The sequence below is a fragment of the Eleutherodactylus coqui genome, chromosome 8 (assembly GCF_035609145.1).
Source record: "Eleutherodactylus coqui strain aEleCoq1 chromosome 8, aEleCoq1.hap1, whole genome shotgun sequence".
Taxonomy (NCBI): Eukaryota; Metazoa; Chordata; class Amphibia; order Anura; family Eleutherodactylidae; genus Eleutherodactylus; species Eleutherodactylus coqui.
In genome coordinates this window covers 107,075,389-107,095,276 of record NC_089844.1, presented here as the reverse complement: position 1 = coordinate 107,095,276, position 19,888 = coordinate 107,075,389, and the positions used below count along the sequence as shown (strand labels likewise).

The 19,888-nt window shown below is 42.3% G+C and overlaps 1 protein-coding gene across 1 annotated transcript in view; it reads left to right on the top strand.

Annotated features, from left to right (window-relative positions):
• The window catches only part of EMP2 (epithelial membrane protein 2), a 61,995-nt gene extending 42,107 nt beyond the window's left edge, over positions 1-19,888 (top strand). The window contains exons 2-5 of the mRNA XM_066576172.1: positions 5,432-5,543; positions 8,214-8,313; positions 8,454-8,600; positions 18,199-19,888. Coding sequence (XP_066432269.1) covers positions 5,466-5,543; positions 8,214-8,313; positions 8,454-8,600; positions 18,199-18,371 — 498 coding nt within the window. The 5' untranslated portion in view covers positions 5,432-5,465 and the 3' untranslated portion in view covers positions 18,372-19,888. The remainder of the gene's footprint in view (positions 1-5,431; positions 5,544-8,213; positions 8,314-8,453; positions 8,601-18,198) is intronic.

The window sequence follows — 19,888 nt, the reverse complement described above, 5'->3', positions numbered from 1 at the left end:
GTTCTCATTAAAGTCAATGGGAGCAACTGCTTCTACTCCGTCCCCTGTGTGTAACGGCACTGACAGCATGTGCCCGCTCAGGTGGACCTTAACCAATCAACTGTTAATGACCTATGCTGAGGATAGGTCATCAATAGCATTTGTGCCCCTTTAATGAGAACTGTATAAATCCTCATGCAAGGAGCTCCCCCTAGTGGTGTCTTATTACTCTGGCTATTTGGATGCTGTCCCTAAGAATGTGCCTGAAGGCAGGTCCCCATTATGGCCAGGCACCTGATTGCTGCACCCCTAGTGCTGTTATGTAGTCCTTCAATCTGTCATGCTCACCTCTGGTGTTACCTATTGAATGACCTTAATCCTGGGTACAGGTACACAGACTTATTGTAACCAGTGCAGAATTCTTTTTGGCGCCCTCTCTCCTGTCATAGGTAAATAATTATACATACATGTAACCCATAATATTGCACTGTGAGTTTGTGGAGAAATCAGTAAGATAGCAGCATACCACATGGGAACAGCTCAGGGAATAAGTACAGTACCAGCACCAGAACCAAGCTAATGACATAAATCCCACACCAGAACCAACCTCAGTACATAATATGGCACCAGAACCAAACACTTTCTATGGAATAGCAAAGTCTGCTATGCTATTCCACACAATTAAAAGGTATACCTAGGTACACTAATCTGATGGGGCCAAGAGTTCAGCCTCCTCCCCGGTTCTCTCTTATCCATTATGATGTCCCAAGGCATTGGAGGGCAGGAGACAGAACTAGGGGAAGGGTTATTCATGTAGCTTGAAGAAGGTGCCACACATTGAGTGGATGGAGAACATCATCTGGCTGAAAATAATGGGGTACTCACCCCCACCCTAAGTCCGCCAGTGCCCGTCTATGTGCTTTTTCTTGTCCATGAAACAGACTGTAATAGAAAATGCTATAAGTCCTTTACACGGGCAATGGGTTTGTGTGATAAAAACATCCATGCGTATAGCCTCCTTGGCTATAATGGGGCCTGTGCTGTCGACGGTTTAAGACAGACAGCACCCCCCCCCCCCACACACACACACACCCAAATAGGCTAATGCGCCAAAGTCCTAAGGATGGTCTTGCAGGGCAGATAGCTTATGGTAATGGGCAATGAATGACAATGAGCATGTCATTGAGTAGTCGCTCCTTTTGTGCACACAGACACCTTGGGGAAAATTTACTAGGACTAGCATTTCCAACGCCGGTCTTAGTATTATTTCCCGCAGCGCACAATGCACCTTTGTGCACCTACATGGAAATGTATGCCAGGTCTGATCTGGCATCATTAATACCAGTTTCTGGTTTAAATTGTACCATGACCCTCCTGACAAACCCAGCTCACTTTTTGGAAAAGTGGTGAGTCCGGCGCATGAGGCTGAAAAATTGCAAATCGTTGTGTAAGTGGGGTTTGCGCAAAACTTTGTGACTTTTTACGCCATTACTACGATTGTTCATCCGCATAGTGAATGCCCTCATCGTCCGCACCTCTCCCCGTATACACATAGACGTGTGCTGCCAACTAGTGAGCATGTTTATGTGTGCACAAAAGATACAACAAGCCACTTTCCCAAAACGTAGTTTCTGGTACCGTGGGGACGTGACAGCTAGTCGGCAATCAGCTGAGATTGGCAGGGAAGTTACAGACGGTCACGCATTCCAAACCACTGAACAGTCATGTAATGCCGAGCTAGTCAGTGGGATGTGCTGTTTTTTAGTTTGTCTCCATTCTAGCTAAGAGAGGGGTCTGGAGGAGAGGGGACCCTTCAAAAAGGTCCATGCGGCTTTAATGGTCTTCTGACCTGATACTGAATTGGTGTGAGTAGCACATTTCATAGCATGCCATATTAAATTTTCCTAAAAGTGCCTTTCACAAATCATGCAAGGTCATGTGTGCATGTCTATATAGACGAATTCTGCACCCTCCGCAGCTTTAGTCCTCCCGATCCGAATTTTAGCCTGGTGTACTCTATAAAATTTGAGATTCAGCTACATTAAATCATTTACATTTGTATCATTTCTAAATGATATCTGACCTAAATTGACATGCTAAATAGTAATCATCTTCTACAGAATGACTTTTCTTCCCAGTGGATAGCTAGGAAAAAAATATATATTTATCATGTGTAGAGCTCTGCAGCCACCTAGTGTTAGTTATTGGTAATGCACAGAATTGCAACGTGTGTAAAATCTTTCTGCATTGAAATGATTGTAGGGTATATTCACATGAGCGATTTTTCCGTGCGAGTTCTGTCTGATTAGAAGATGGACATCTCTTGCATGGGAATAGAATCCATTCATTTGAAAGAGTTATTTCACATGTGATTTTTCTCTTTCAGCCAAGTGTATAAAGCACATCCGTAATACGGATCTGTACTGCAGATGTGTTTCAAAACACATTACATCCATGTGTCATCAATTTTTCATCCATATGTCTTTTACACTCGTTGTCAAAAACAATCCCTCCCCTACAAGAAGTTGTCGGAACCGAATGAAGCTTTCTCTATGTGATATAAGTGATTACAATGTCAGAGCAAAAGGAGATTTGTTGTGGAAAACTGACCCCTTGCATGGAGGCGCTAGTAACCTGTTGTACCACCTCTAGCTTGGATACAAGATGTCATATGGGCGGGCATGGAAGCTCTAGTACCCTGTTGTACCACCTCTAGCTTAGATGCAAGATGTGATACATGAGGGCATGGAGGCTCTAGTACCCTGTTGTACCGCCTCTAGCTTGGATACAAGATGTGATACAGGCGGGCATCGAGGCTCTAGTACCCTGTTGTACCACCTCTAGCTTAGATGCAAGATGTGATACATGAGGGCATGGAGGCTCTAGCACCCTGTTGTACCGCCTCTAGCTTGGATACAAGATGGGATACAGGCAGGCATGGATGCTCCAATACTCTGTTGAATCATCTCTTGCTTGGATACAAGTTGTGATAAAATCAACAAGACATACATATACGTTTCGTGTTTTAAAGACAAGGGCCATTATTCGTAACTGTAGTCATAAGACAGAGACCTTTTCCCCTCCAGCTGCTTACCTGCTTTTCCCAGTGCTGCACCAACATATCTGCACTGTTCTCAACTTCCAGTAATGCAGTAAAGTATGAGATTCTAAGAGATCATTACTGAGATCCTTGTACGGGGCTCAGTAAGAAAACAGAGTTTTCAGTAATAATGATACTAGTGCTGTAAACCACAGCAGGTAGTAGGGGAGCCGCTCACAAGGTCTGTACTGGGTGCCTGCTTACACCTCTGTGTTCTTGGCTCCACACTTGAACGTTTTGGGCTCTGGTCACACTTCTGCTGGTTCCTGCCTTCTCTTTGATGCCAGAACAGAACACTAGGCTGCATTATTCTCTAAATATATAGAGGGACCTGAATATAACAATAAGAGGGATGTGACTGATCATAATGGAAGCTATGATAACAGTGTGACTGCCGCCTTAGCAAGTGATAAGGTTTAATTAATTAATGTACATTTTGATGCATAGTAACGGACAATAAAACTGTGTATAGTAGTCCTTAACAACCAAAAATGTGTATACTGTTTATAAGGGAGGCAGTGTACACATAGCATTTAAAGGGAGCTTTCTGGTATTTTACCTTTTTTTATTTTTCTGGTGACATATCTAGATGACGGCTTGTTTTATGCAGGGTGACTTGTATTTTTCAATGGTGCCATTTAACGTACCATATAATGTTTGAAACAGTTCTAGGTGGGGCGAAATGGGAAAAAAAACACAATTGCACCATTTTAAAGGGTTAGCAGCCAAGATCAGAGTTATCTCTAATAGCGTCTGTTGCTGGCAGGTGTCAGTTGTTCGAGACAGTCAATACCCAACTTGAATGGACCAGGATTGGGAGCCAAAGCTGCTCAATACAAATACTATGATAGCCTTATGTATGTTGGGAAGGGGTTAATATTGATGACCTATCATTAGGATAGACTATCAATATTAGATCAGTGTGCGTCAGACTCTGGGCCGCCTCATCGATCAGCTGATTCATTGTTTACCAGGCCCAGTGTCGTACATTGGGTAGTGGATGTGCCTGATATAGCAGCTCCATCCCATTTAATTGCTTGGGACAGAGCTGAAAACAGGCCATGTGACCAATGAATGTGACATCACTGTCAAAAAGAAGACTTCAAACAGGTGATCAGCGAGGGGTGCTGGGAGTCAGTCCCCAACCAATCTTATATTGATGACTTATCCTAACAGTAGGTGTTCAATATTAAAGTCCTGAAAAACCCCTTTAAGTATAAGGCTACATATAAGTATGGTATTACCACATCCTAGAGCTTCCAACTTTAATACATTCTTAGGCTAACTTCACACGGGTGTGTGCAATATCGATTTGGATTCCAATGGGTTCATTCCCTGTTTTTGCAAGCTTATTTCTCAGGCATGCAAAAAAAATAGAACATGCTCTATTTTATGCGCAATTGGGCACCAAAGAACCCCATAGATGTCTATAGGGGGTGTGCAAATGTGCATGCAGTATGCAGTGATGTGTGCAAAATATAGGCCAAAACTGCAGGGAAAAGAATACATCTGGACCTCATTAAGCTAATTAGCCTTTTAACCCTTTCCAATCCACTGTCTGACGTCTGAAGACATTCTGATTGAAGGCTGTACAGCTCCGATGTCGGAAGACGTCCGGCAGGGTATTCTTACTGTATATTACTGGCTGCTCTGTTGTCGGGGAGCCTCTCCAGCATGTTCCATACAGCAGTACTGGCTCCAGCCAGCAGATGGTGCCATTGTATAATGGCAGAAAGAGAAAGCCCCCTAGGAAACCCTGATTCCAAAATTGGATTGCAAAGGGTTAAATCGGGGAGGGGGTGTCCCACACCCATATGAACATGCCTTGTGTGTGCAAAACAGTACAGTAAAATGTGCAAGCGCATGTGCAAAATGTCCTTGTTTACAGCGTAGATGCGTTGCGCATACCCCATGTGAAGGAGCTGTTAGCATGGTTTCACAGACATCATTTTTCGACACATCTTTTCATCAAAAAATGCTGCAGTTCAATATGAAGCTAAGAAAGGCACTACAAATAGTGCCTTTTTTCTGGCATTTTTCCTCAGTTTGGGTGCTTTTTTGGGGGTATATGGTGTTTGTTTCAAAATGTAGCAAGATGTGAATTTTCTTTTTAAGGCTTTTCCCATAGACTTCTACATTGGAAAAAAAAGTCTGAAAAAAAAATGTCGAAAATGTGATAAAAATAGCATGAAAAGTCACTTGCAAAAACCACATTTATTTCATGGTGCATTCTTACTAAACAATATAAACGGCCACATAAGTTTGTGTAGAGGAAGCCTTGTAGTTGAAAACTTGGATCCAAGAGTAATTATTGCCATCTGACTAATCCATTGAACATGTTTTGTCTTTCAGTTTCCTTTTGATCTAGAAGCAGAGAAGAGTGAAGATGTTGGTCGTACTGGCTTTTATTATCATCTTCCACATAACCTCCATAGCATTGCTATTCATCGCTACAATAGACAATGTGAGTCACTGCGCGGCACAATGTCACCGGAGCGTCCCCATTCTCTACAGTCCCCTTGCCGGGAAAAATCCCATTGTTAGCGTATGTGTAATGTGCGCGCCGGAGCAACGGCAAAAGCTAACTAAAGACGTTACAGCCGTGCAGAGGTCATTGCTGCTCACTGCTGCGTCTGGCTAATATATAGTACGTTCCTCTAGTTTTATGACAACTACACTTCTATAGATGTGCTTGTACAGCGGGGGTCTATCCCGTTAACACGCAGCCTTTTTAATCAGTGCCCATTCCTGCTGGTGTGTCATATCGTGCCTCCACAGAGGACGTCTAGATGGAGAAGGACGTAGATTAATGGCTAGTATGTGGTTGTTAGGCAAGGCATCCATAGCAACCAGTCTTTTCATTGACATTGTCAGACAGTACATTGCTAGCAGACTGATTACTCAGATACTCAATAACAATTATTACCTCTAGTTAGGCATCATCCACAGTGGGGTATTCTGGTAAAGCAAAACCAGGAGGGGAACCTAAGGAGAAGTATGAGGTCATGTTCACATGGCTGAGAGTGAGTCGGGCCCAAGATTGTCGGCACAACTTGCATCGGACACTACATGGACAGCTGCCATGTGCATTTGCATGTCCTTGTTCTCATCTGCGATATGGAAAAGAATAGGACATGCAATGCATTTTCTCATATGGACTGCATGAAAAACCGTCAGTGTGCATAGCCTCGTAGACTATAATTGGTCTGCATGCTATCTGTGACTTAACATGTACAGCACACAGACGCAACATGCTAGTGTGCCGGACACTTTATGGAAAGCTTCGTCTTGCATGTTTGGACCACTCCTGGTTTTGGCTTCAAAGATGTATGAGAAGTTTTCATTGATGGGGATTCGGGTTCTGAGGCTCTAACTGTTCATAAGAACGAAGGGGCTGAAAGATTCATTGAAGGAACTTAGAGCTTGACACCCCTCCAATAAAAACTGATGAATCCCTAGGACATATTAGAGTTTTCCTGAAATTGGAAAACTATGCTGTAACGGAGTGCAAAGATGGAAGTAGTTGATGGCAAGAATGAATCACAGCGTTATCACTTAGGTAAATCAAAATTGGCTTTCCCATCACCTAATGTTGTGGTAAAGGGGGCTCCAATCAAAATTCCCACAGTTCAATCAAGCTGTATGATGAGATTATGACAAATGCTGGACTGTAATTAGCACTAGATGAGAGAAAAATTCAAAAAATGTTGGATCTCATCTATCAGATCCGTCTGATGGTAAATCTGTCTGTTTTGCCCCAAGCAACCAATCACAGTTCAGCTTTTATTGTACAAGAGCAGAGTAAGAAAAGAAAATATATTCTGTGATTGGTTGCTATAGGCAGCAAAGACAGTTTTACTATTTAGCTGGGCTCACACGGCCAAAATGGAATCTGCCTGGGAGGTCACAGTTGTGACCCTGTGTACAGTCCCATAATGTACTGCACATGACTGTGTAATCACAGTCATGCGCAGGTCCCCCTTTTTTTTTAAATTTCCAATGTAATTGGGTAAGGGCTGTGAGTATATCCGTGACCATAGAGAACAACGGGCTCTATGTCGCGGATATCTGCGGTAAAATAGAGCATGCAGTGTTCTTTTTTTCGTGAGCAGACTGCGCAATTCTGACACGCTAATGTGAGCAGAATTGTGTAATCCAGCGACCAAGAAGTACAGAGAATCAATTTTATGTTGTTGGAAAACCATTTAAAGTACTTTTCCAGGACTACACTATTGATGCCCTATCCACAGAATACCTCTTCAATAGTTATTTAGTGGAGGTCTGACACTTAGGATCTCCCCCGATCAGCTGATTGAAGTGACAGCGTTGCTTGAGTGAGTGCTGCTGTCACTTCAGACAATACCGGGCACAGAGCCCTAGTTTGTATAGCGATTCTGCCTGGTATTGCAGCTCAGTCCCATTCATTTTAATGAGACTGAGCTGCTCTGGGGCCTTGTGACCAATGAATGTGACATCACAGGCATGAGAAGTGGCTGCAGCATTCGCATGAAGCAGCCCCCACCAAGCAACTATTGATGACCTATCCCGTGTATAGGTCATCGATAGTATAGTCCTAGAAAACCCCTTTAACTCTTCTGTCTTGAGTGCTGAGGAGTCTCCAATAGCATATGATTGGAGCTTTCTCTCACATAAATATCACTAGGATGTGAGATATATTTAAAGGTGTTGTCCAGGCATACTCTCTCACCCAATCTAACATCATAGGTGGTGAGACACAACTTGCACACTAGTTGGTCGGGTTGCTGAGGCAATTGTCTAATGTCCAGCAAGTATCATGCACAGAACTCATTAAGGAGAATAGGACTCATGAACAATAGTTGTTGGATATCAGATGGTTGCTTCCATAACGCAACCAACCAACATGCAGTCACATGACTCCAACGTCTTATGTCTGATGGGGCAGTAGAGTATGCCTGGACAACTTCTAAGATGAGTGGGGACTCAACCTCTGAGACCGCTGCCAATCCTGATTGGCTGGGAGCACGGCTTAGTTTATTAGCTAAGATACCAAATGTCTTGAAAAATAAGTGATTTAGTAACTAAAGAATACTATAGCTCAGTGACTAAATAGCTAAAACATGACTTAAATATGTAACATCATTCTCATCCTCAGGCCTGGTGGGTTGGAAATACCTTTTATGTTGACATCTGGAAGAACTGTTTGAACACTACTACAAATACAGCCTGTTCGGAGATTGTAGATGCCAACAACTGTAAGTTCTAGCACTCATATCAGATAATCTGTTTTCTCTCAATTTCTCCAAAAATGGGAACAAATCTTAGAGGGGGAACAAGACCTTTGCTGGAGGACAAGTCAATGACCATATTAATAATCTTGTATTTTATTCCTTAGCTTTTCAGGCTATCCAGACCATTCAGGCGACTATGATCCTGTCCACCATTCTTTGCTGCATCGGACTCTTGAGCTTTGTTCTCCAACTGTTCCGGCTTAAACAAGGAGAGCGATTTGTGTTTACTGCTATTATCCAGATGCTGTCATGTGAGTATTGCGATTATCAGAATGATTTCAATAAGTCATCAAATTAAGATATTACTGTTTCTTAAGTAATTCTATACTTTGGCTACTTCCATCCTTTCAGCCTCAGGTGGTCCTGCACAGGCAGTTCTGGACTTTCAGAGACTGTAGTAATATACATCCGCATAACTGCTTTCATCTCTATGCAAGTACTGATTAGGGCTCGTTCACATTTTTGTTCGCAAGAAGTTACAACTTTTTGTTGCTCTGCTCCATTGTAGGAGTAGAATAAGGAAATTAATAATGGTGTCGGAACAGACAAATGCCAGACACTGATGGCACCCAACAGACCTCATTGGCTACAATGGGCTCAATCGGGTTTCCATCATAAAGTCCACTGTGTCATTTTTCTGGTATTTTGGATAAACATCTGTGACAGAGGCTCCTGACAGAACCTCCGATGCAGATATGAATGAGCCCTTGAAGATCAGCAGGGGATGGAAGCAATCAAAGTGCAGAGCCCCTTTAAGATGGACATCTACAATATGACAACACTTCTGTAGAAACCCCACAAAAAAACGCTTGGCCAAATAAAAGAACCAGTGTGGGTTGTCTGATAGATGCTCACATATGTCTGGGACTATGGAGTCTCATTGTTAACTACTGTAGGGAAAGATTTGGCTTGCCTCCACATTGTACTTTATATGATATAACAGGATATAGACATTAAATAACCAGCGGGGTTATTGATCTGGGTCTTGGAGTCAGGTAGGAACTTTTAAATATTGATCCAGGGATTATTCTGACTGCCATAATGGAGTTAGGAAGGATTTTTTCCCCCCAAATGGGCTAATTGGCTTCTGCCTCTTTGTTTTTTTTTTGCCTTACTCTGGATCAACAAGGGGGGGTGGGGGGGGGGTGGAAACAGACTGAACTAGATGGATATCGTTTCTCTTCAGCCTAACATTAAGGTTGAATGTTCACTATGCCATGGAGAAGGTGATAAGTGACTGCTAAACGCCTATAGTGCCACATATCTTCTGGAAGTAAAGGTTTAGGAAGGTTACTATCCAACATGCTTGGTCTTTGTTGGTGGACAGTCTGGTATCCCCATATGTAGTTGAAATCTTATGGATATGCCAATAATTAACTAATGTGAAAGGGCAACTTTCACTGTGCCCATAGACATTGATAGGTTATGTATGTACAGCCTCCAGTCGGTATACAAACTGTTAATACAGTATGTTCAGCGGAGGTGAAGAACACAGAGAATGCTGATGGACCGTCCACTATAATAAATTCTTATTGCTGCAGGCAAGCAACCTCCAGGGATCAAAAGCTCCTGAATACATTGAAATATTGATAGGAAGGGTGAACAGCTGAAGTTTAGAGTTTGAACGCACTAGCAAAAAAATACAAATGGAACGGGAATATTTTTTTTCATACGTGGAAGGAAAAAAGTCGAGTATTTGGCTTGTAGAATAAAAACTTCAAAATTTATTGGATGTGTCATTTTAAAGCCATCTGGAGCTGATAAAAGACTGCAGTAAGAAGGAATGTGTCATCAGAAAATTACGTATTGTATAAATCACGTTTAATGTTAATTTTTTTTTTTGATGGCACAATCTTTTTATTTTTTTCTTTAAATCCTCCTAACGTCTTGCAGTTTTCACACTGACCACTAGGCTAACACTTCCTGTTCAGTAGAGAAAATTTATCAACAGCTGTCTCATTATCAGCACAGGGAGGATAAGAATGAAAGGTACCACCCATATATAGATAACACAGGACCCACCATTCACAATAGGTCAAGGTCACAGCTCACCTCCTCCCCCTCCTCTCTGGCCAGTGAGACCTTTGCACATGTTAGAGCATGCCCACATAGAATAGAATTCAATGCACCCTTTCTGTTCATTTTGTCTATGATCTATAAGGCAACTCTGAATGCTGTCAACAGCTCAGGCAAGATGGTTGCCCACATAGTCATGTACAGACAATGGAATAGAAAATAGAAGCAGATTAGAAAAATGGAAAATGTGTCACTGTCTGCTTTTAATCAGTAACAAAATATAGGTGATACATTCTCTTTAAGGCTCTTTTACACAAGCCTATGATCAGGAACGAATGTTCATCTGATCACTACCCTGCATGAAGGTACCGTCAATCAGCTGACAAACAAGCAAATGCTCCTTAACTGGGTGATCGGGTCTTTTATGCAGCACCAAAAATCATCACTGCCAGCAGCACACTGTAAATGGGCGATGTGCTGCCGACAGTGCTAAAAATGTAATGGGGACAAAATGTATTAACGATTGTTCACCCCCCATGCAGTCTGCATTGATCTGTGTGAAGGCCATTTAACCCTTTGCAATCCAATTTTGTATTCTGGTTTTCCTAGGGGTTTTTCTCTTTCTGTCATTATACAATGGCGCCATCTGCTGGCTAGAGCCAGTACTGCTGTATATGATATGTTGGAGAGGCCCCCGACTACAGAGCTGCCAGTAATGTACAGTAAGAATACCCTGCCGGACGTCTTCCGACATCAGAAGCTGTACAGCCTTCAATCAGAATATCTTTAGACATCAGACAGTGGATTGGAAAGGGTTAAACAAGTATCGATATCGATGGTCAGCACTCGTCATCTTCCTAAGGCCTGTTTCACACGGGCTACAAAATCGCACGACTTTGTAGCGATGCAACATCACTACAAAACGCATGTATGTGAAGCCCGTGGATTCCAATGGGTTCCTTTAGGCTACAAAACATTTCTCATGTGAAAGAACCCATTGGAAACCATGGGCTTCTCATACATGCGTTTTGTAGTGATGTTGCATCGCTACAAAGTCGTGCGATTTTGTAGCCCGTGTGAAACTGGCCTAAGATTGCATAGTGTAAAAGCACCCTTAGTCTTCCAACACACTTGTTGTGTGCCCATGTTGCAGTCGAGAGACTTGGATGCAACTCGCATCGGACACCACAGATTCCTGTCCATGTGCTGTCCAATGCACGGACTGCCCGCAAGTTGACATGCAGTTACATGTATAAAACTCTCATATGGACCAGTGTTGTGTTCAGCTGCAACGTCTTTGACTGTTCATCAGAACGATTCTTGACATCCCCTGAGACGCCTTTCATTGATGAGTAGTCTCCATCCACAGCTGCCCCTTTTACTGGATATTTTTCCTGGGACACAGGATTCTTAGTATACTCTAAACATAATTGTATGAGAAAATCCCATAAGACTGCCGATGTTTGAAGTACTGTCGCCCAGCTACTCTAGCACTATCAGGCCTCATTTGAAGTCACTCAGATCGCTAGATTTTCCCATTCTAATGTAGCTTCACACTAAGGCCGTATTCACACTATTGTATTTACACAGGTATTTAGCTGCGTTAAAAAATCACCCAATAATCGCGACCATCTGAACCAATAGATTCCAATGTATTCATTCAGATGAACGATGTTTGGGCATATAAAAAAAATTGCACGAGGAAAAATAGCACATCAGCGACCTTTTTGCTCACCGATTTTATATGCTGCATGAAAAGATAGGTCTTGCTCTATCTTTTGCTGAAATACACAGAAAGCTCCCATAGACTTCTATGGAGGCAAGGGAAAAAAGGGAGGGGGGGGAGTTATCTGGCGTCCAACACTGGGAAAAGAAGACAGCTTACCGTAATTAAGCATTATTAGTCCTTACGAGGATTTTACAGCAATTAATGGTTTTGTTCACTTCAGCGTATTTTTTTTGCCAATACGCAGCAGCCGCCCATATAAATGACATGAAATATGCTAATTACGATCGGGACTCGTTCGCGGTAGTTGTTCATTCATGAGTTTATACGGCACGTACGGGCAACGTATAAACGCATACGGTCATGTGAATAAGGCCTCAAACTGATCCACAGAAAACTTGCTCACTTGATTGCATGCTGCACTCCAAGGTCATATGTCTAAGGGTGCATTCAGACGACCGTATATCGGCTGGGTTCTCACGCCCAGCCGATATACGGCGTCTCTCTCTCCAGGGGGAGGAGGCTGGAAGAGCCGGGAGCAGTACTCTGAGCTCCCGCCCCCTCTCTGCCTCCTCCCCGCCCCTCTGCACTATTTGCATTGAGAGGGTGCGGGGGCGGGGCTAAGTCCTGGAAATGAGCTCTGCCCCGTCCCGCCTCTTCTCATTGAAAATAGTGCAGGGGGGTGGAGAGGGGGTGGGAGCTCAGTGCACTGCTCCCGGCTCTTCCAGCCTCCTCTCTCTGCAGAGAGGGACGCTGTATATCGGCTGGGCATGAAAACCCAGCCGATATACGGTCGTCTGAATGCACCCTAAGTTCCGTACAGGGAAGCATCAATCGTGAAAGGGCCGGTGTCTCTACTAAAGTGGCCATTGATTGTTCATTCAGGAAAAATCCAAGCTACAAGGCAACAGTATTAACTAGTGATCCGCCATCCATGGAATACACATATTTACACACAATGCTTGGCATTGTTATACTAAATAGTCATCCATCTCCTTAATTAGTTGTTCTAATTGCGCATTGTTGCAATTTCAGAGAGAAATAAATGATTTCATTTGGTGACGATTATGAGCCTATTATTCTGTATCATTCGGTTTTCTGGATCATAGTTTTATAATATTGATCCATTTGTTATGTTAATTGAAGCTGGTTGCCGTCTTGTAATGCCTAATTAAAGAGATGAATGAGACCTGAGCTTAGGCCTTTTATTATTGTGTTTGCATCTATATAATTGCTTATATATATTGTCTGCACTTTAGGTAAAGCATTTTTAATACAGCATGTAGGATACATAGATCCTCCTCATAGAAAGCAATTTAGTGGACCTTGCTGCTAGTAGGCTCCAGAACAACTATTCTTTATGCTCAATTCCTATGTGCTACTGCAGGGCAACAACATGTGACAGGGTCTCATTAATGATTGGTTGATGCCCATGTACTCCTGCAATGCTGAGAGCTGCTATTTGATAGAACATGCATTTTTTAATCCATCCCAATTGACCTTAAATAGTCACCTACTATTACAGAGGGCTGTCTGATAGTGCTGGGGGATGGTGGAGGACTGATAGCAGAGAAAGAGGGCTGCATATCACTATTACAGAGGGCTGCATATCACTTTGAGTGAATTTTCTGCTCTTATCAACAGTGAGGGGAAATAACCAGCAGCTGCTTAGAGAGAGGATGAGACAGCTGTGTAGTACTGAGTGGGCGTGGTTATGTTACACAGCCTCAGATATAAGAGAGAGGAGGGGGTGCTGAACTTGTGTACATTCATTACAACAACCTAAGTAAGAAACTGAAGAAAAAAACAGTAAGGGGTCAGCGCTTCTTTATAGAGTCTAATCTGAATATAATCACATATAGCTGACCCCTTTATTGTTTTTTCCCTCAGTTTCTTACTGGGGTTGTTGTAGTTTTTCTTCTGCGTTACTCACTATAGAGTATCTGGGGGATGATTTGGGGGTCAGCAGCTCTCCACCTGCCAGTGGATTATTCATTTGTTTATTTATACAAAATTCTTGTCAGTTTTCTTGTATTAGTCACTTTTACCAAGTCACTCTCCTTTTTCCTTTGTTTGTGTACATTCATGAGAGAGACTAGTTGATCAGTGTTGGGAACACCCCCGGCCAGAAACTTGAATGTACAAGAGCCTGCAAATTCAATATGAAGTTTTCTAAATGCATGAGAAGGAAAAATCAATGCAAAAAAACAGATAAGTGCATAATTTTTATGCATGGACTTAATAAGATATGTTTGTATTGATTTTTCATGCACAAAGCTTTCCATAGCTTTTAAGATCTCTTTCACACAGGACGGAACATTCTGCCATGTGGAAAAATCTACACCAGCATCTGCATGTTTAACGTGAGGATTTTGAAGCGCAATTGAAAAGGGCAGAATTCTGTCAGAGATTCCACATCAAAATATGCATTTGGACCCGCGGACATTGACAGCGAAATATTCTGCAGCGTCCTGTGGAATGTTCTGTCCCATGTCAAAGAGCCCCAAAAAAGTTTTTCCAGGATTAGAAAAAAATCATCTGCCTTTGATCTTTTTTGCCCCCCAGAAACAAATCCATTCCTGTCCATGCACTGTGGCTGGTATTGCATCTTATACTCATTCAAGGGACTGCAGTACAAGACAGCATACGGACCAATGTGGTATTGTGTTGAGTTAGGCCTCATGTCCACGAATATAGCAGTAAAACTCTACCGATAGAGACCGCGTATGAAAACATCACCCATACACAATGTATAGCATAAGGACAGCCGCCTATACCAATGTTTAGGACTCACGTTGCGTAGTGTACAGAAAAATAGAGCATGCTGCAATGTATTTCTCATGCATATCGATATGCAGTGTCCACACACACATGTGCATGGATCAATGGAAGTCCATTATCTTTCATTGAGTATCATGCGGCCATGCAATGCACATGTAATATGCGGTGAAAACACTGTCATAGACATGAGCCCGTATGTAACTGTGGACAGCTTATCTGACTCTTAAGGCTTTATTCACATGAGCGTATATCGGCCGCGTTTTCACACGCGACCAACATACGCGACCATTTGAGGAATTGGTTTCCAATGCATTCGTTCACATGGGCGAATATATGGCACGTAAAAACATGCACCGTAAAAAATAGAAAATGTGCGCCAGCGAATATACGGTGGGTAAAAGATAGTTCTGGTTCTATATTTTGACTGAGATACGCTGGCGGCTCCCATAGACTCCTATAGGGGCTGGGAAAAAAAGGGAGGGGGGGGCTGTTTAGAAGCGTTCAACGCTGTGAAAAGCTTACAGGTGCCTCTATATAGGCATTGGAAGGCATTCCGAGTATCTATGCAGAACAATGGATTTCCGGGCTGCAGCGTATTTTTTCGTTAAAAATGTTGCACCCAGCCATGTGAATGGACGAGAAAATGCTAATTAAGCACGGGACTTGATTGTGGAAAATTGTGCATTCGTGCAAATTCACGGTGCATCTGAGCGAACGCAAAAACGCATGTGAAGGAGCCCTCAGTGTGTTTTGGGGGTTTGTAGCAATTGTTTTTCAAAATGTTGTATCCTCTGGATATTGAGGTTTTTCAGGCATTTTCCTATAGACTTCTGTGTGAGAAAAAAATACATATTGAAGAAAAAGCTTATAAACACGCATAAAATTTATGGCATTCTTTATAAGCCACAAGTAACAATGTGTGAAGAAAGCCGTAAATAGTTCTCTGCCTCGCACAACCCCTATTTGTTAGAAGGGTCCTTGACAATAAGTTGATCACAAAGTGTCTCCTTCTACTGTCTGAGGATGCCTTTGAAGTGGTATTTACTAGAAAATGGAAATTCTCACGTACATTTTCTGACCACTATATTTCTATGTCTTAACGGGTCATTTTACCATCACAGAAGCATTCATCATTGAGGTGACGGTGTCATATCGGGCATATAACCCAAATCTATGATTACCTTTGGACAGCTGCTTGACGTTAGGCAGTTACTAGAGATGAGCGAACGTGCTCGGCCCCGCCCCTTTTTCACCCGAGTACCGCGATTTTCGAGTACTTCCGTACTCGGGCGAAAAAATTCGGGGGGCGCCGTTGCGGCGCGGGGGGTTGCGGCGGGGAGTGGGGGGGAGAGGGAGAGAGAGAGGGCTCCCCCCTGTTCCCCCCCGCACCGCCGCGCCTCTCCCCGCCCCCCGGCGCCCCCCGAATCTTTACGCGCGAGTACAGAAGTACTCGAAAATGGCGGTACTCGGGTGCGTAAGTACTCATTACGAGTACGTTCGCTCATCTCTAGCAGTTACCATTGCGACTAGCTGATCACAAGTGTCCTTCTGGTTGAGTCTTTAGGATCAGCTGTTAATGTTGGCGGAATTGCTTCGTAAAGGCATGCGATACTACATCAGAAATGGAGTATTACACCTCATCCGTGTAATACACTGCTGCCATTGTAACTTCAGAGTGAGCCCTTTCTGTAGTGGCTTTACTTTATACCAATAGAGGAGGGAAAGCGACTCTGTTATGGAACCTCTTCTACAACCACCTTTTTTTCTCCGTCTCCGTGTATATGGCAACGCCGTGTATACGGACTCTGTGTGGTGGTATAATGAATATCTATGGCACCACATTATAGAAATGTTCCCCATTGGAAGCAGTGCAGACTCTGGGATTTAAAAAAAACCAAAAAACAATGTATGAAACTGAAGGGATATGGAGGTACAATACTGTCTTTATAGAAATCTATCGGTGCCGTGTTGTGTCAGTTTGAGCTTGACTGTGCATTTGGTCTTCTTTGACTCTCATGGATATGTCAGCCGTTGGTGTACGCCTCAGGGTAATTAGGGAGGGTTTTTAATTCCCTCCGGGCCTGGGTTCTGTGCTGGTCAATTTCAGTGCAGTTTCCTTCTGCTGTGGAGTGAGGACATCTCTGGTTCTGGTTCCATGGTTCTTTAAGCTGCTCCTCCGATAAGTTCAGAGATTTATTACTGTGATTTATTCTTTGAGGTTTTATTTTACTCTTATGGTGGGTTTTCATTTGGCATTTATCAGGGTTAGTGAGTGGCAAAGGCACGAGGGTGGATGCGTCCTTATCAGGGCAGGCCATCCACGAATAGGCAGGGCTTATCACCCTCTAGTTCCCCTTAGGGAAAGTTTCTCTCCTTTGTTTATTTCCTCCCCGTATTGCAGCGGGTTCTTGGTAGTGAGGTGTGAATATTGCCAGACATTTATATTTTGGTTTGCAGTTATTGCACACATGAACCTGACGTGACATGCCATATTACAGATCTGTACAATTCAGATGTAGGAGGAGACATGAAGAGCCTGTGAGCATAGGACCTTAATAGCAGGATCAGATGTATCATACTTTTCATTCTTTTTAAGGATTTTACAATACAGTTCTAGAACTTATGCATTCGCCCACTTCCAGCACTAAGCAGCCTAAAGAAACATCTCACGTCCTATTCCCTCATAATGTCACAATCACACGTTTCTTCTATCTCTTTGTTCATATACAATACTGTGCAAATAAAGTGTTGAAATTTTTTTTGTTAATTAACAAAATGAATGAACAAAAGAGAAATGCAAATCAAATCAATATTTGGTGTGACTGCCCCTTGTCTTCAAAACAACATAAATTTCTATAAGCACACTTGTACACAGTTTTTGAATTAACTCGGCAGGGAGGTTGTTCCAGACTTCTTGCAGAACTAACCACAGATCTTCTGTGGATGTCGGCTTGCTCAAATCCTTCTGTTTGTACATGTAATCCAAGACAGGCTGGATGATGTTCAGATCAGGACTCTGTGGAGCCGTATCACCACTTCCAGGACTCCTTGTTCTTCTTTATCCCGAAGATCGTTTTTAACATTGGCTGTTTGGGACCATTGACTTAATTTTCGAAAAAAATTTTTAGCTTGTAGCATTTTTTTCCACACCTGCCTAAAACTTTTACACAGTTCTGTACTTGCTTTGTCTTCATGGATTAAGAAAAAAATAAGTTTGCCATGCCCCATTGCAGCATCTGCTACCCTCCGGCATCAGTTTGTATATAAGTATACCTCCAGACCTATTGCATTGTACGTTGACTATGTTTTTTCTTTTAATTTTCCAGGTCTCTGTGTTATGATCGCTGCCTCCATCTACACCGCCATGCATGATGAATTCCATCAGAAGCTGGGCTTAGGCGAGGGCTCTTTCGGATACTCCTTCGTTCTAGCTTGGATTGCCTTTGCCTTCACCTTAATTAACAGCATCATGTACTTGATACTTAGAAAGCGTAAATAAGCCGTAGCATCAGCTAGACAAATTTTATCACTACACAAGCCGAATGCAGATAACCATTTTGTATATAATCATTTTAAAGTGGTTGTGTAGTAAATGGTAATGTTTCCTAAACATGTACTGTTTTCTTAGCACGTTTAACGCTGAGAATATGACACATTATACACGTATCCTGGAACATTGGCCCTTCTTTGGGTAATGGGAAAGAATTAGAATATTACAATACATGTATAATGTTTTACAACTTGAACTTTTTTTGTTTTAATTTTATATAAATATATTTTTTTTGGTCGGTAGATGTAGATTTAACAAGTTTCTATTGTCCGGGGAAAGGGGAGGGGGAATTGGGTGGTTTTGAAATAACACATTCAGCATTCATCAGACATCTCAATGACCATCGAGGAAACTTATTTTTACCCTAATATTGGTGGCACGGTGAAAACGTTGGCTAATGTTTTAAGAGACACTTACAAATCTAGAGTACTATAAAATAAAAGTTTTTGTATTATATGTTATCCTTACTACTTGGTGTAGTCATATCTCCCCCATTACCTGAGTGCAATGGAATGTCCCATAAAGATGCTGACTGTGGAACAGACCATTAAACACAAACAATGAGGGTTCTGGTCACATGCCAGTGACAGCAGTTGTCAGAAGATGTGTTACCTGGTTTCTGCTATAAAGTGCAAACAGCAATGACTAATAAACATATTACAAAAAACTTTTAGAATTCTCAGAAGAGATGAATTTACACTTAAAAGGGGTTTTTCAAGACATGAAAAAAAATTCTAGTGGCTTAAAATCATGTGAAATTAAGAAAAAAATGAACACTAACCTATTCGGGCAGCTACAGCGATGCAGCCCTGTTGGCAGCTACGCGGAACTCAGACGAAGTGGCGGCGGTCACAACTTCATTGTGCATGTAACCACTCAGCAAGGCTTCAGCAGTCTTGGAGGAATCACGGCTGAAGCCAGTGACTGGTTACGTGCACAATGAACATGTGACTACCGCTACTACTTCCTTGCAGCGAGCACCAGGGCTGCAGTGGTGCATGGGGAGCCGCCAGAATAGGTGAGAGTTCACTTTATCTTCATTACACACAATTTTGAGCCACTAGAATTTTTTTTTGTCTTATAATGAATTTTTAAGTATTTTTTATGTTTACCAATTTACCAAGAATACACCATGAAAACTTTTACAGCAGCAGCTATGATTTACATTTTCCATACTGCATCGAGGACAGACTAAAAATGAACTAGCCATGCTGCGACTTATTGGACATTCCGGAATTTCACCTTATGTCTTGCAATTTACAGATATGTATTGTTGCTTTATCATTATTATTAGAAGTTTTGCTTCTTTATAGCCAGTTTTTACCCCTACAACCTTGAACGCTGTACATATATAAAAATACAGATTTGCTCCTAGATCAGGTCCTGTTTTGCATGTAGTTTTAAATCTAGGTATGGAAATTGGTCATTTTATTGTTACAAAAGAAAAATGTTGCTTTAAAAATTAA